This window comes from Solea solea, chromosome 16 (assembly GCF_958295425.1).
Source record: "Solea solea chromosome 16, fSolSol10.1, whole genome shotgun sequence".
Taxonomy (NCBI): Eukaryota; Metazoa; Chordata; class Actinopteri; order Pleuronectiformes; family Soleidae; genus Solea; species Solea solea.
Window position 1 is genome coordinate 21282590 of NC_081149.1, and position 14568 is coordinate 21297157.

Consider the following 14568-nt stretch of genomic DNA (forward strand, 5'->3'; position numbering starts at 1 on the left):
TTCCACAGACGTGTTTGAAGACTGAGGAAATAAAGTTATTGAAATGGTGTAATACGGCCATATTTTTAAATTTATAAAGAGAGCACGTGTACAAGTGATTATGTAGAGTCGTACTTATTTGACAAGGACATTTTTAACTCAAATGCAGCATTTGTGTGCTACCTTTAGAGTCTCTTGCTTTAATGGATGTATTCCACTGGTGCTGCCTATGCAACCAGACTGAACAAGTGTGTGTGTGTGTGTGTTTGAACTTTTACGATATTTAACTGGGAAGCCCACAAACCAAGCCAGTGATACCTGGTGACCAGGAAGCTTACAGGCTCCTCAGTCATCGTCGTCATCGTCCTCGGGGACAAAGATGTCGTGCTCCTCCAGCAGCGCAGCAAAGTTCTTGCTGATCTGAGTTCCCACATACAAGAAGGGCACCACTACCACAGCAATCCGGAAAAGGCCGAATGCGGTCTGTTCCCCAGTGTCCCACACATCACCATAGAAACAACTGCGTTAGTTCATGGATAACAGCAGCTTGTCCAAGGATGACTTGTAATGAAACACAACTCCCTCTCTGTCTCTGCTCTGGTTCTGATCACAGCTGCTCGTTTCAACACTCACCTTCCTGGGTTTGGGCAGAATGGCACCGGAGGATGTGCGCACAGCTGTGCGCCGCGATGTCACCGCCATCCCCTGTCCATCGGAGCGGGTCAGCGGTGAAGCGCGGCCGCGTCTCAAGACCGAGAGCCTGGCCAAGCGACCGAGGGCCGACGCCATGTTTACACTGTTTGGTGCGGCAGCGATGCGGAGAACGGGAGAAAGGCGTTGTGTGTGTGGGTGAGCAACAGCGCCATCCAGCGCCTATAACGACACATCAATGTGCGGCAGGTTGCACAGGTACAAACGAGGGCCTTGGAGGTACTGCAGGTGGGCAACAAAAATACTGCCTTTTAAGGTGAAAAAGGAGGTGAAAAGAATACTGAAATGTTCTACTCAAGTAAAAATAGCACTATTTTTACTTAAGTATAAGTAAAGTATTAAAAAGTACTCAAGTTAAAGTAAAAAAGTAACTTGTTTAAAATGAGTAAAAAGTTAAAAAGGTTGGGGTTCTTTCTTAGTGTCGTGCAAAAAGGACAAGGAGACACAAATCTCACATGAATTGTTTTGAATTAAAGGCAAACCTTTACAAATTAGAGTGCAATGTACAAATTCACCTGTCCTCATCATTCACAAGTCTCAGATGCATGAATTTGATTTTTTTTTAATTTAATTTAAAATGTAGCGAAGTACTTTTTCCAACATACTTAAGTAAAATTCCAAATAATAGTAAAAAAACCCTACTCACCCACCATTTCATTCATTTCACCTGTTCAAGCTCTCATTAAAGCAACACAATGTACAGTAAACTTACAGCAGGGTGAATGTCGCCTGCATATACAGCATGCAACTTCTGGTTTTAGGTCCACGCCACAAAAAGAACTACAATATTCTACTGTATTGCATACGTTACAGTCCCTGGGTTAGTCACCGTAATATACATTTTTATGACTGCTGTAAAAAACAATATGTTTCACCAACTGTAGGGGAACCCCGAGAGCAAATCCTACTTAATGTATCTTTAATGCAAATATCTTATTGGCCAATTCCACGGCAGCAACTCAATGCAGTGGGTCAGTGTTTCTCAATCCTGGTCCTGGAGACCATCACAACACACCTGATTCAAATGAATGGCTCGTTAGCAGGTGACGCGCTGACCATTTGAATCAGGTGTGTTGTGTGGCAGTTGGTCTCCAGGACCTGGATTGAGAAACCCTCAAAGGCAGCTTCAGACTGAGCGTCAGAATGAGAAAGAAAGGTAATTTATGTGACTTTGAATCACTGTTGTTAGTGTGAGCGAGACAGTCTGGTCTGAGTGTTTTAGAAAATCTTTATATACTTCTGGGATTTTCTTACACAACCATCTCAAGTATTTACAGAGTGCTCAGAAAAACAGAAAATATCCAGTGAGCAGTAGTAGCCATGTAGATTATTAATGACTTTAATGTTATCTGTTTACTACAGTGTTTTTCGTTATTGTACAAATCTGGGTGTGGGCCTTAAAAGTTATACAGAATTTAGAAGTATTTAACAGCAACGATGCTGCTCTCCTCTGGATTTAATCATCCATTACTTCTCTTCTGTCCGTTGTGGGAGCCTCAAACCTTGAATACTGAATACTGAAGAATTTGAAACAAACAACACTGGGAGCAGAAGTGTTTTCGATACTTTCTCTGTTCATTATGTGAAGTTGCAGCTTGCCATGCCAAATGCCAAAGCCAGTAGCGGCCACATAGTCAGAAAAATAAGCAGCGGTTAATTATATAACAAATAAAGTCTAAAGGAAAGATCAAAACATTAAAACAATTAAATAAATACTGTACAACCTTAAATAAAGACTCACTATATGCTTCAACATAAAGGCATGGTAGGCAGGATTGTAGGAATTATTGTTCAATAATTCCATAACTGGAGAAAACACAAACCCCCAGTGTCAATAAATCTTAAATAAAAGATTATTTAAGATTGTGAATCCGCTCCATCAAAATATAATGTCTAATGCAGAGTGAGAGGCTGTTCCACTACAACTGCTCTCGATACAGGTAATTTCTAGTGCTGCAGCACTGACAAAAGCCTCCTATGCTGCAAAAAAACCTAAAAGAGAGTCGGAGGATAAATGCAATAAAATGTATAATTACATCGGCAGAGAGTGTCCTAAGTACACATGATGTGCTGTTGTAATAGTAATCCTGCTGGTGCTTTTCCACTGTACCGTTCTAGCATGACTTGGGTCGGAGCAGCTTGACACTGCTTGGTTTATTTTGCTTTTCCATTAGCGATCGTACCTGGTGCTTTTTCTTTTTTTTTTTCCGAACAAAGCCGAACTGTAGATCAGTTAAAAAACACTTAAAAAATCCTGAAAACGTGCGTTAATCTTCGAAATTTAGCGATTTCTAAAATCTCAATATTTAAAAGAGGAGTCTGGTGTATTTAGGGAAAGCCAGTGAGTGTGTCGGACGTGTCGAGTCTGTGCTCCGGTCATGCAAGTGCTGACAAATCTTTTTAATGAACTGATTCTAATGATTCAGTTCCACTGAAAACAACCACTTTGCTTGTCACTAGTTTGTCGTGCATAAAATGACGTCATTGCGCATTTGTGCAGCAGTGCTATGATGACCCCGCCCACGTTGAGGAGGTACTATAGTAATGCAAACGACGTGCCTGATACCAAACTGAGTAAAAGTCGAGCCGTGTCGAGTAGTGCCAGAACTGTATAGTGGAAAAGCACCAAAAGTGCCATAAGTAATAATCTACGGATAAAACTCTACAAGCAACTATTTTTCCAGCAATCCTGCCTACTACAGCTTTAACTTGGTGAAGAGCAGAAATAGTGGCTTTGTGATATGGTGACGACACCACTGGCCTTGATAGAGTTATACATTAGTGATGCGTACTGTAAACACATGTCAATGTTCTTTCATCTTCAGTCAGTAATAAACAGTAGAATACAAAGTTGTTCCTCTGCCATCAAGTCCACAGGATCCTGAACATTCAATAATATGCAAATTAAATAGATTAAATTAGCGTTTTCAATGTACAAACATAATCTAATCCAAACCAATGCAAATAAAACCCTGATTTACAAATGACCTTTTTACAGCAAATGCGTCTTATTCTCAAGTAAAAGAAAATTCAATTTGTACAAATTGATGAATATGTAAACAGCCTCAAATGGATTCTTAGTGCCTCTTTGTGCAGAGCTTAATCATCATATACATGTGCTCCATTTAGTTGTACCGCTTCTAGCAGCTGTGGTGGCTCATCACTGAAACAAAAACAAAGACTTCATTTAATGGGAGTCTTTTGGAAAAAAACATCATTCCTGATTTAGACCATCCATATATCACACTTTTACCTCACCTGACGTTTGAAGGACAGATGGCTGAAGAACTTGTTGACCTCTAACATGCTAGGTTTAATGGGTGTCCCCGACTTGCCGGTTTCCCCCAGTCGGACAATTTGTCCTTTGGTGATGGCAGCTCTAAGGCTCATGCTCTTGACTATTCGAGTGCTGGGCTCTGAGTCAGGCGTGGGCCGGGAGGATACGGTGATGTAGGAGGCGTCTTTCTCATGGTCCTGGTAACTCACTGTCCGAGAGAAACAAAATGAGGTAGAACAGTTTGTGTTTCAGTTACTGTGTTACTTCTTCTAAGTCTTTTTTTTCCCCCATCTACAACAAAAATGGTTTTCAGGGCAGTGTGGCCATCAGGTAAATTATACAAAGTTGGTGCATTAAAGCTGCAGCGTGCTGCATCCTTCACCTGAAAACCTGCTCTGTCAAGCAGTACTATCAGACCTGTCTGAGGGAGTGTGTGCATGTATACACCAGCAGCACAGGACAAGAAGCATTGATTCTGTCAAACTGCTTAACAACTGGGCTTTTTGAGCAATTCTGAAACTTTTCAAAGGCACTTGTTTGTGTTTTCAGTCATACGCCAACCTGTTTGCAGCCTCCTCTCTTTACGAGCACAAGGTTACTGTTGCCTCCATGTGTCTTGACCTAAAACGGTTACTTCCTGTGTGCAGCACAGTAATGTTGCCATTCGGCATCATGTGATGTTATCCAACAGTGGTTAGAATACAATATAAACATTTGTTTATATTTAAAAGTTACACACAACAGTTTTGAAGTAAGATATTGTTTTACAGTATAACAGTGTAGGTCAACCTTTACCTGCAGAGGTGACTGCCGTGTCTGTGGTACTGGTGAGCTCCAGCAGGATTGTGGGATACGCAGGGTGCAGCAGGAAGAGTTTTCTGATGAGGGGCTCAGCTGCAGAAACACCTGGCGCCACCTGTACAGTGTGGACCATTTTGTGCATTTTAGCATTTCATTAATGGCTCAATTTTGAATTCAAAGGAAAAAGAAGTAAAATAAACTGTAATGTAATGTAATGTAATGTAATGTAAATGGTGAAAATGATCCTTTCTGTTTCAAAGGTTCAGTGTGTAACATTTCAAAGGGGTTATTAGCAATACACTACCCATAACATAAGTTTTTAAAAGAATATAATCACTTTAAAATAAAAATCATTTGGTTTACGTTGACTTAAAATAAGCCTTCTCTATGTACATACATAGAAGCTGCCATCTTGTACTGTCATGTTTATACAGCAGCATGAACACACAAGCCAGCCAGAGTGTGTGTTTTAGAATTTTAAAGCATGCGCTTAATTTGCAAATAAAGACACTCTGCCCATATAAACCAAGTGTAAAACATCTGTATCTATGAGAACCTCATCAGCTGACAACAGGTGATGCCACTAATTCTTACACACTGGACCTTTTTATATATATAAATATATTTCTTATATTCCCTGAGGCACACTCACAGTTGTCTTGGTAGCATTCCTCTGTGCTTTGATCGGCTCACTAGCCCAAAAGAGGAAAGCTGCTTGGCCGCTCGAGGTGGAAATGGCAGACATTTGCAAATCAAGATGAGGACACACAAACTCTGCGGACCAAAGAAGACGCCCCATTGTCCCGTCAATGACCTGAGCCTGACAGACAGAGCAGAGGAGAAAAACAATGATTAGATATGAAACCAGAACAAAAAGTCACAAGAGCAACAGATGGTACGCAGATTTTAGAATCACTTTTTTGAAGAATATGTAACTGTATGCAAGTTTACGACAAAGTTGGAGCTCTAACTGACACAGAGCTCATTAATCCACGACCCCACAGGAGAGGTGCCCTCCTGTATCACATCACAATAGTAGTTTAACCAGAACACTGTGTTGCATTTGAGCACGTGTGTTGTTTGTTATGAGCCTTGAAAGAAAAGTAAATGAATGTACTGCTTGTTTTACCTCCATGATGCCGTTTGCTGAATGTTGAAAGAACAGATCAAGGACTCCGTCATCATTGAAGTGTCCCAGAGCTGGTTGGCTACAACAGAAGAAGAAAAGATTGAAAGGAGATTAAGTTTAAGTTTTTAATTTTGACTGAAATAATGAAGTCAGTGGTGATGTGTTCACCTGTGAATGGGTGGTGAGTTGAACGTCCATTTTTTACGTATGTCCCTCTGTTTGAGCACGGACAGTTTGCTGACGTACACCAGCACCCAGTCACTTCTGCTGTAGTTCAGGTTAGAAACGGTGTCCAGGCTGTTGCGGTTGTCACCGAAACCAGCCACAAGGGGGAGCATGAACTCCACTTGCTCGGATCCTCTGGAACACATTACACTCACTTTATTTACTGCTCGAAAATGACTGTATGTTTAAATTGTGGCTAATACATTTCTACATTATCTATTTAACTCCAGCAGAATCTAATCATGCCAGGTTTTATTGCTTTTATAATACACATCATTTTAAAAATAACAAAATAACAGCCCACATTTTATATATCAACTATACGCTCATTCTCAACCTCACGTGTTCTGCAAACGGACTTTCCTACATTAGACACACATATAGTGCTCCCCTGAACCCTAAAGGCACATGTGAGGTTTATTCTTTGGTGTGCAGAACAAAGAAGAGTTACTGTGTACCATCATGTAAATATGAACTCAAATGCAAAAGGGAAACAAAACCTGTTCATTCTGAACACTGAAGAAGACACAGACACAGTATTTATTGTCTGCCCTGTTTCTGGTGTGGATCAGACCACGGCACTTCATCCACATCTCAAGCTACTTCCTCTCTGGCCAAACACTGTGCAAAGTACCTTCTTGAGTGGCATATCCAGCCTTGGCATATGTCCACGGTATCTTTGTATTCTCTTCAGTAGTAAGAATAAATAGATTTTGCATTTGTCTTCATATTTACGGCACATCACTAATGTAAAAAAAACATACAATAACAGTCTTTTTATACTTGGACATGTATTAGAAAAGTAGAAATGTGAAAAATGTTATGTGCATTTTATTGGTTGTAAATTTGTAAGAAAAAGCATAATTTTTAGAAGAGTTGATGCAGTTTTTGATAAAGTTCTAGATGTACAATGATTTGTATTTTGACAAACTCAAGTTTCAGGAAACTTCTGCAATTGTGGAAAAACTGCAAGTCACACCTGAATTCCTCCTCTCTACACACACCACCTGATTAAAGGTGTAGTATTTAACACACAAAGAATCCTGTGTACAGCGTAACCACAGAAGCATACCTGTAAATGTCTATGAGGGTGGATGAATTGGTTTTCCTCATTTCCTCCCACTTTGGATCCTTAATCCGAATAGTCTGTTTCATAGGCATTTTGCCCATGGCACGAATGTAAATATCACGCAGAGAGATGGCCTCGACATTACCTGAGGAAACAGACATTAAAACAAGTTACCTACTGACAATAAGACAACCTGTCGTCTTTTTAAATGAAATGTTTTAACAAGGCAGTTGATTTCTTCTACCTAGTCCAAGGAGGATGTAAAATGCCCCTTTTTGTGTCTCATGCAGCAGAGGACCAATAAGTTTCCCTTGTCCTGTGAGGTTAAACGGCACAGGACGTCCAAGCTGAGCCCCCGTCAGGCCAGAGATCAACGTCAGGGACAGATCCAAAGTCTGAAAAAAGAACACAGTCAAAAGAGGTTTGTACTTTGCAGTCACTGACCATGAAGGTTTCAGCTTCAACTCTGAGATGTGTAACGGTCTGCGATGTGAACGCTAATGAGACTCAAACAATTGCACAGCTGCTTCATCTAGTGGAGTTTGTATTGGAATTGTGTGCAACAAAAGAACGAGAGAAATTGAGTCTTTTCAATATTCCATCCGTCGTCTACCGCTTTATATTCCCACTGAGGGTCACGTGGTCGCTGGTGCCAATCCCAGTTGACAAACGCCAAAAGGCAGAGAACAGGTCACAGTGTATCACAGGTACACATATAGAGTCAAACAGCCATTCACTCTCAAACTACGGGCAATTTAGAATGTCCAACCTCTGCATGTTTTGGACAAGTCATAGGATGCCATTCCTCAACGTTCTCTTTGCTGGCTGCTTTATTAATTAAGTCTTTAATACAGGCTCATCACCTATTTATTGCGGGTGTTACTTATTTTCATTTCTTCGTGTCCAAATGAGCACAAATGTGTGCATGAAACTGTGACTATACCTCATCAGCAGGCAAGGTGGCAATGAGCAGATCTGGAACCGAGTCTCCCTGCAGGTCTGGAAGTAACACGGCCTGTGATTCAATGTTCTTCAGCTGGACTGACGACAAATTCTTCCCTGAGGAGTGAAAGGAAACCACTGTTGACTTTGTTTTGCTTTATGCTTAGAATACAAGAAGTAAGTTAACCTTGTTGACCTCTGTTGTACAAGTCAACACGTTATACTGAGGATATACATAAAGAAGCTGCACTTTAACCCAGTGTTGCACTGTGTGTGTACACACACACACACACACACATAACGGTCCCACTTTTTACTGTTAAACATCAAACAAACCGATTTAGTTAATTTTTGGATGTCAGCAATAGGTAGAGCTAACAGTGCATAATAGTTGTTCATGAAAATGGGACCTATGTTCCAAAAATAACATTTTAAGGCTCCCGAAATGCCACAAAAAATAAACAGATTTTGCTATAAATTAAAATTTAGTATATTAGGATGTACATTATCATCAGTGAAGCCAATATTTCAATTTAATTTCCTTCATCTCTGATGCCATGTAGTGGTAATTTAATGGCTTTTTCATTACATTTCATTTCATTACATACATTTCGTATATAATGCATAAAAAAAGAACAAATAGAAAATGTCTGTAATAGTGGTATATAATTAGTGTTTAGTTTAGTTAGTAACAGCTGTTACTGCATGAGCACAGCAGTGATCAGATCATACTCTCACCTGTGGTGCCATTCACTGCCATGAGGGTGGATTTACTGATGAGGAGACACACGGGTGAAGGCTGGGAGCTGTGCTGCAGACCACACTGGATGGACATCACAGACTCGCCCATGACCTTCCTCCACAGCACCTGACCGCTGACAGCAGACAAAGCCACTGCACTGTAAACTGGAATGATAAAAAAACAAAACCAACAACATCAAGCCATTAAACCAAGGGAACATATTTTACTACTAAAGAAAAAGTGAAAATATCTGTTTACTCTGGAAAAACAGGATGAGATTAGTGCATGTTTCACAAGCGCACATAGAGAGAAGTGATAGAAACAAAGGATATTTTATCAGCATTGTCACTCTAACTCTCTTCTTATGTTTCAACAAAACCCCACATACTTTTGCTCCTTTGTGTCAGATGGGTGTCGTTTGTCCATTCAGTGACACCGAGCAACACGTCCTCCACTGAATCACCATCGACATCCCACAGCGCCAGTGCAGGCCGAGTGACACCTAAACAGAGAAGGTTTCAAAGTTTTTAATACATAGTATGTCATATCTAAACAATAGCAAGATTACATCAGGAAGCAGCGTGGGATCATGGGTTGTTGTTGTCTATTTTTTCTGGTTTGGTTTCTCTGTGTGTTTGTACTTTATTGAGAGAGATTTGGAAGCAGAACACGCAGCAAACGGCAATGATCGGTCATGATCGGTCATGATCCATTTGTCACAAAAACAAAAGACAAAACACTGGCTAACTACTGAATTACTCAATATTTCCTTCCTCACTTTAATGGTTCAAAGACTGTTGGTGCCGGACATGAGCGCAGAGATGATAAACTGGATGACATCATTGAAAGATGACCAAAATTAAATATGGTCCATTATCTTGAATAGAAATACAAGGGGACAGTTGACTTGCTGTAGCGTAAATTTGGTTTTTAAGAAACAAATTTTTTTTCAGCTCATCTCTGATGTTTCCTCTTTTGTTGAGATTTCTGATGACACATCTTTAGTTCCTCTTTTATTACCAAGTAGTTTTGCTCTTGTCAATTTTGCTTTTTGAGCAGCATAATGAAAAAGTCAAAGATTTGGATAAAATGCACAGTAGGTTTTGGTTCAAGGGTAAATTCTGGTGTTGATTTGGACACAGAACTTAAACAATCAATAATCTTGTGAGACAGGGGACTTTATTGACACTGTGGGAAACAGAGCAGCCTTGGCAGAGGTTTGTTTTGTGAGTTCATGGAAGTCTGTGTTATTATCTGTTGCACTTTGAGTTACATTGACTGAAAAACAAAGTAACGCGTCACAGCATTGATGATTTCTAAATCATTTGTTGGCTGTATTGTCCGTAAGCATGATTTTTAAACACTAGTAAACTTGCTGTGGTGGTTAAAGATAACAGCATTGCATTTATATTTCATAGGGCATGCTGAAACAGAACATGTGGTAGGTAGAGTAACGCTCACTGTGTAATTACTGTTGACTAATTAAAGGGTGAGCCCGTGTTGTCTCGCCTAAAAGACTCCTCAGTAAATCCATGCGAGGATAGCTTTTGATCAATAATAAAAGAAATGTATTCTACTGTAAACGTCACACAACATTATTCCCTTTACCTCCTGCGTCTCCCAGTGCTTGCTCCCATTGCTTCAGCTCTCCCTTCTGACAGGGGATCAGGAATGCACACAGCAGCACAGCCAGTGTGGCACTAACCAGAGGCACCAAGAAGAACACACTTCTGATGGTGTTTTTCTTCCTCAGTGCTTTTTCTTCTGCGTCAGTGCTGTGACCCCCGAGTCCGGCTCCACCCAGTGAAGCAGACCCTCCTCTGTCCTCCCCCGTCCTGTCCCTGTGGCCCCAGTACTGTTGGCCCTTTGTGTCGTCTCTGTCCTGCCTGGATTTGCTGGGGAGTCGCTCTCTCCATTCGTCTTCTTCTTCCTCCTCTTCGTCCTCTTGTGCCTCGTCGAGTCTTCCTGACCTGCCACCGCGCATCTTTGAGGAACCCGAACCAAGGCAGCCGTCCCTGCCGAGACCGTTTCTGGGGTAGTTGAGCACCAGATCATCTTCCTCGCTCTCGTCCTCACTGTCTGCTTGAGTGAGAGGGTCGTACTCCCCGAGCTCCGAGCCCTTCTTCCCTGCAGAGACACACAGGGAGTGATGATCACCAATATATTCTTTATTAATACTGAAGCATTGCAGATGTACAATAGTCATTTCTATTAATGTAGTCATATAATCTCTCCCCTTGTATTTGAATTAATGTCAATTACTGTCAAGTACTGTCCATAAATCCTCAAAACATGTTGTGATGTATAGTTGCAGGCCTGCAACTGGTAGGCCTGTTTTGTCCACAAACCAAAAATGATTATAGTTTAAATGATTTCTATGTGATGTGGAGCAAAAACAGGAAATCTGAAAGAACAGAGAACTTGTTTTTGTTGTAAAAAAAAACCACCCAAACCGATTACTTCATTATCAAAATAGATGACAATTGATTAAGTCTTCTTTAACGCTGCATCACTATGTTTTAACAGTATTGTATTGTTATTACACAATAACAATGATCTGGTTTATTTCTCATTCATTGTCTATGTATTTTGTTTTGTTCACTATCATTTAGAACAGGAAATACTGGAAAAGACCTTGTTTCTTTTACAGTGATATTGACAACACAAATCATTATTGTGTGTTTGTAAATAAAGACAGCAGCAAACAACTGCTTCACAACGTCCAATATTAACATTAGTACAAATGTTACACCGTGATACACCTACAATGACACACATCACTGGTTGTTTGATAAATGACGTGACATATGAAACGTTGATATTGTTGCTTGATATTATTATTTTTATGTTGTGCTGCTGTTGTTGTTTACTGTGTGTACAGCAGTTGTGTTATCATTAGCAGCCAGCAGCTAACAGGCGTTCTGTCAGTGTGTGTGTGTATGTGTGTGTGTGTATGTGCGCGCGCTGCTCTACATCCACACACAAATCATTAAATCATCACTAAAATATGTTCATCAGTGAGGTTGTGTGTGTAGCTGCTGCTGCTGCTGAATGTGTGTGTGAGTGTGAGACACATCGGGACCTGTAATGAATCAATCGCATGTACACAGCTGAGTTACAGGAGAGGATCTGTACGACACACACACACACACACACACACACAGCAAAACGCTCTGTCTCTTCCCGACCACGTCTGTACTAAACTACTAAACGATGCTGGATTAGAATTCGTCTGTGTTCGTCTGTTACTCGGTGAAAATGGTGTAGCGCATCTTACCGGGTAGTTTGAGGGCGCGGGACAGAGCTGCAGCCATTTCTCCTCTAACGGAACCACGACGTGCAGCGGCGTTCATGAAGAGCTCCAGGTCACTGAGCCATCAGCCATCAGGTTGGAGCTGCGCCTGCCCGACTGCATGCTGGGAGTTGTAGTTTTTCTGCCACGCTCCGCCGCAACCAAGTTGCGGCTTGCACTTCATTTTAATTGTTCATTTAAAAATGTTCATGTGTATGTAATAACGGATGGATACAATGTGCAATTATTCTTGATTTCTTTGTATTTTTTTTTTACAATTTTGTGCAATATTTGAGTCCAATATTCCTCATTGCTGTCTTGTTTTGTTAAAATTGAGAATGATGTATTCCGTTGATTTCCTTCCGGTGAATGCAGCCACACTGTGCCTGACAATTATTCCTTTGTGGGGGACAATCATATAAATCATATTCCATCACATATAGCATCATATGGTATAATTTGGTGTCATATTGTATTGTATTTAGGGATGAACGATGTGACTGGTACAATATCAGTATTGGCAGATATTGCCTTTGAAATGTATCTACAAACACGCCAAGATCAGCCGATATGATAAATGACTCAATAAAAGCTGCTACCTCCTCGACTTCTCTGCTAGTGCCCCTACTGCTGTTATTTTTTTATGTTTATTTATTTTTGCACAATGAATGAACGACATGTGAAAAAAATGTGATTTCACTTAAGAAGAGACTAAATCGCCTGTGCAGGTGGGCATAAGGACAGACGTGTATATCGGTATTGGTTATCGTCCCAAGCACTCCCGGTATATCAACAAAAAGTCCAATATCGTGTATACCTAATTGTATTGGTATTGTATCAAAGTGGGCCCTTTTGCACAGCAATCATTTTGATCATGTCCATGATCATGTTGATGTTGGCTTGATTCAGTTCCATGCACCATGAAACTGAGGAGGCTGAATGGAACTCAGCCATCATTCATTTAAAGCTGCTACAGTATATTTTAGAAATGTATGATGTTAAGTGACCATGATGTGTCGTTAGCGAATGAGGAAATGTTAAACTAATTTATGTTTTTTGTTGTTAAGCCTCAATAATACTGAACATGAAAAGCCTCACTACCCTTCTCACAAAGTCTTGAGGAAGTTGATGACAGACCGCGACAGACATGCTGGTGTGGATACTATTCTACCAGACAGGGAACAATCACCAAAGATCAGAATAAGACTGAGTAGAATAATCTTTAAACAGTAGAGGGTATCAATACACCTTTGAATGTGCAGCTTGTTAGAAATTATCAAGAAGGAAAAGACAAGTTTCAGGCAAGATTACAACACTCTCTCCCCACTGCACCTCTTCACTGTTAAACTAATGATACCATAACATTTCTTCCATGATTGTTGCCTTGTGATCTCCCCTCATCATGTGCTCCACTGCTGAGCAGATGCAGAAACACTTTCCTTTTAAATGTCCACCTATTCTGAAGTTGACCAAATGTATACCCATCTATTCAATCTCCCTCCACACACCTGATGCTGAGTCATTTAAATGCCTGAGGTGTGGATACTGCACTAAATAAAACACTGGAGTATGTGGATGTGTTGTGCATGAACACAGTATAAGGCTGGGTAAAAATGCAACTTCCCATTTAGAACTTATTTTAAAATGAATAAACTTATTTGAACCACACTCCTGCTATGTTGTGAATTTGGATTGCAGTAACATTGCAAAACACTGAGGGTCGCTGTTGTACATGTTTTACATAATTACCTTTAATCATTTACACCTGTGTGTGTGATCGGTCAAAATGACAAATAAGGCTAATGAAGACAAATGTACATTGTATGGACAGAGTAGCCAATGACATACTTGCGTTTAAAGAAATAATAATAGTCAAATTAAGTATGAAATATGATCCTTGTACTTTGATGGCCAAGATAATTTGTGCACACAATTTCGCAAAATATTTTGAACAAATTGATAAATACGCTTTACAGCCAGTAGATTTAATTATTGAATATTAGAGTTGAGTGTATTTATTTTTTTGATAGTGTGGTCTGTAATATTGCATTGCGATTATTAAGGATTTATCAAACAACATTCATATACTTGGGCTTCTTTTATCAAACAAATTCACGTCTAGGTTCCTAGTTAACTATATTCCGGAGAATGTTATAACATTTATCACTAATGCTCTCCGAGACCGAAATGTACTCCAAATGTTTTTTAATTTTATTTTTTGAGACAGTTTAAGGGAACGGGGTAGATCCTAGCCCAGAAAGGCATCTCGCGAAGTAGGCGAGTCACCACTACGGACAGACCTGTACCCCTTCAAAAATTGAAACGTACTTTGACGCAGACTCAGGCGTCACCCTGAATCGTTATTTTCCTTACTCATCAGTTTAAGGCATACCGATAGAGA

At 40.2% G+C, this 14568-nt stretch overlaps 2 protein-coding genes and 1 non-coding gene across 3 annotated transcripts; all 3 read right to left on the bottom strand.

The window, feature by feature from the left end:
• Positions 1 to 38: 38 nt before the first annotated feature.
• Positions 39 to 778, bottom strand: LOC131475394 (essential MCU regulator, mitochondrial-like). The gene is made up of 2 exons (XM_058653477.1): positions 613 to 778; positions 39 to 462 (listed from the first exon to the last, which is right to left on the bottom strand). Exons 1-2 carry the CDS (start codon positions 766 to 768, stop codon positions 325 to 327), a joined length of 294 nt encoding a protein of 97 aa, XP_058509460.1. The 5' UTR covers positions 769 to 778; the 3' UTR covers positions 39 to 324.
• Positions 779 to 2013: 1235 nt separating this feature from the next.
• fam234b (family with sequence similarity 234 member B) lies at positions 2014 to 12273 on the bottom strand. The gene is made up of 13 exons (XM_058653393.1): positions 12153 to 12273; positions 10484 to 11002; positions 9264 to 9377; positions 8872 to 9039; positions 8135 to 8250; positions 7436 to 7586; positions 7195 to 7336; positions 6066 to 6257; positions 5898 to 5976; positions 5421 to 5588; positions 4763 to 4883; positions 3949 to 4175; positions 2014 to 3853 (listed from the first exon to the last, which is right to left on the bottom strand). The coding sequence occupies exons 1-13, from the start codon at positions 12226 to 12228 to the stop codon at positions 3851 to 3853; spliced, it is 2076 nt and encodes a 691-aa protein (XP_058509376.1). The 5' UTR covers positions 12229 to 12273; the 3' UTR covers positions 2014 to 3850.
• A 2132-nt stretch (positions 12274 to 14405) lies between these two features.
• LOC131442882 (U12 minor spliceosomal RNA) lies at positions 14406 to 14557 on the bottom strand. Its single transcript, XR_009233424.1, has one exon. It is a non-coding gene; the product is annotated as a U12 minor spliceosomal RNA (small nuclear RNA).
• Positions 14558 to 14568: the final 11 nt, after the last annotated feature.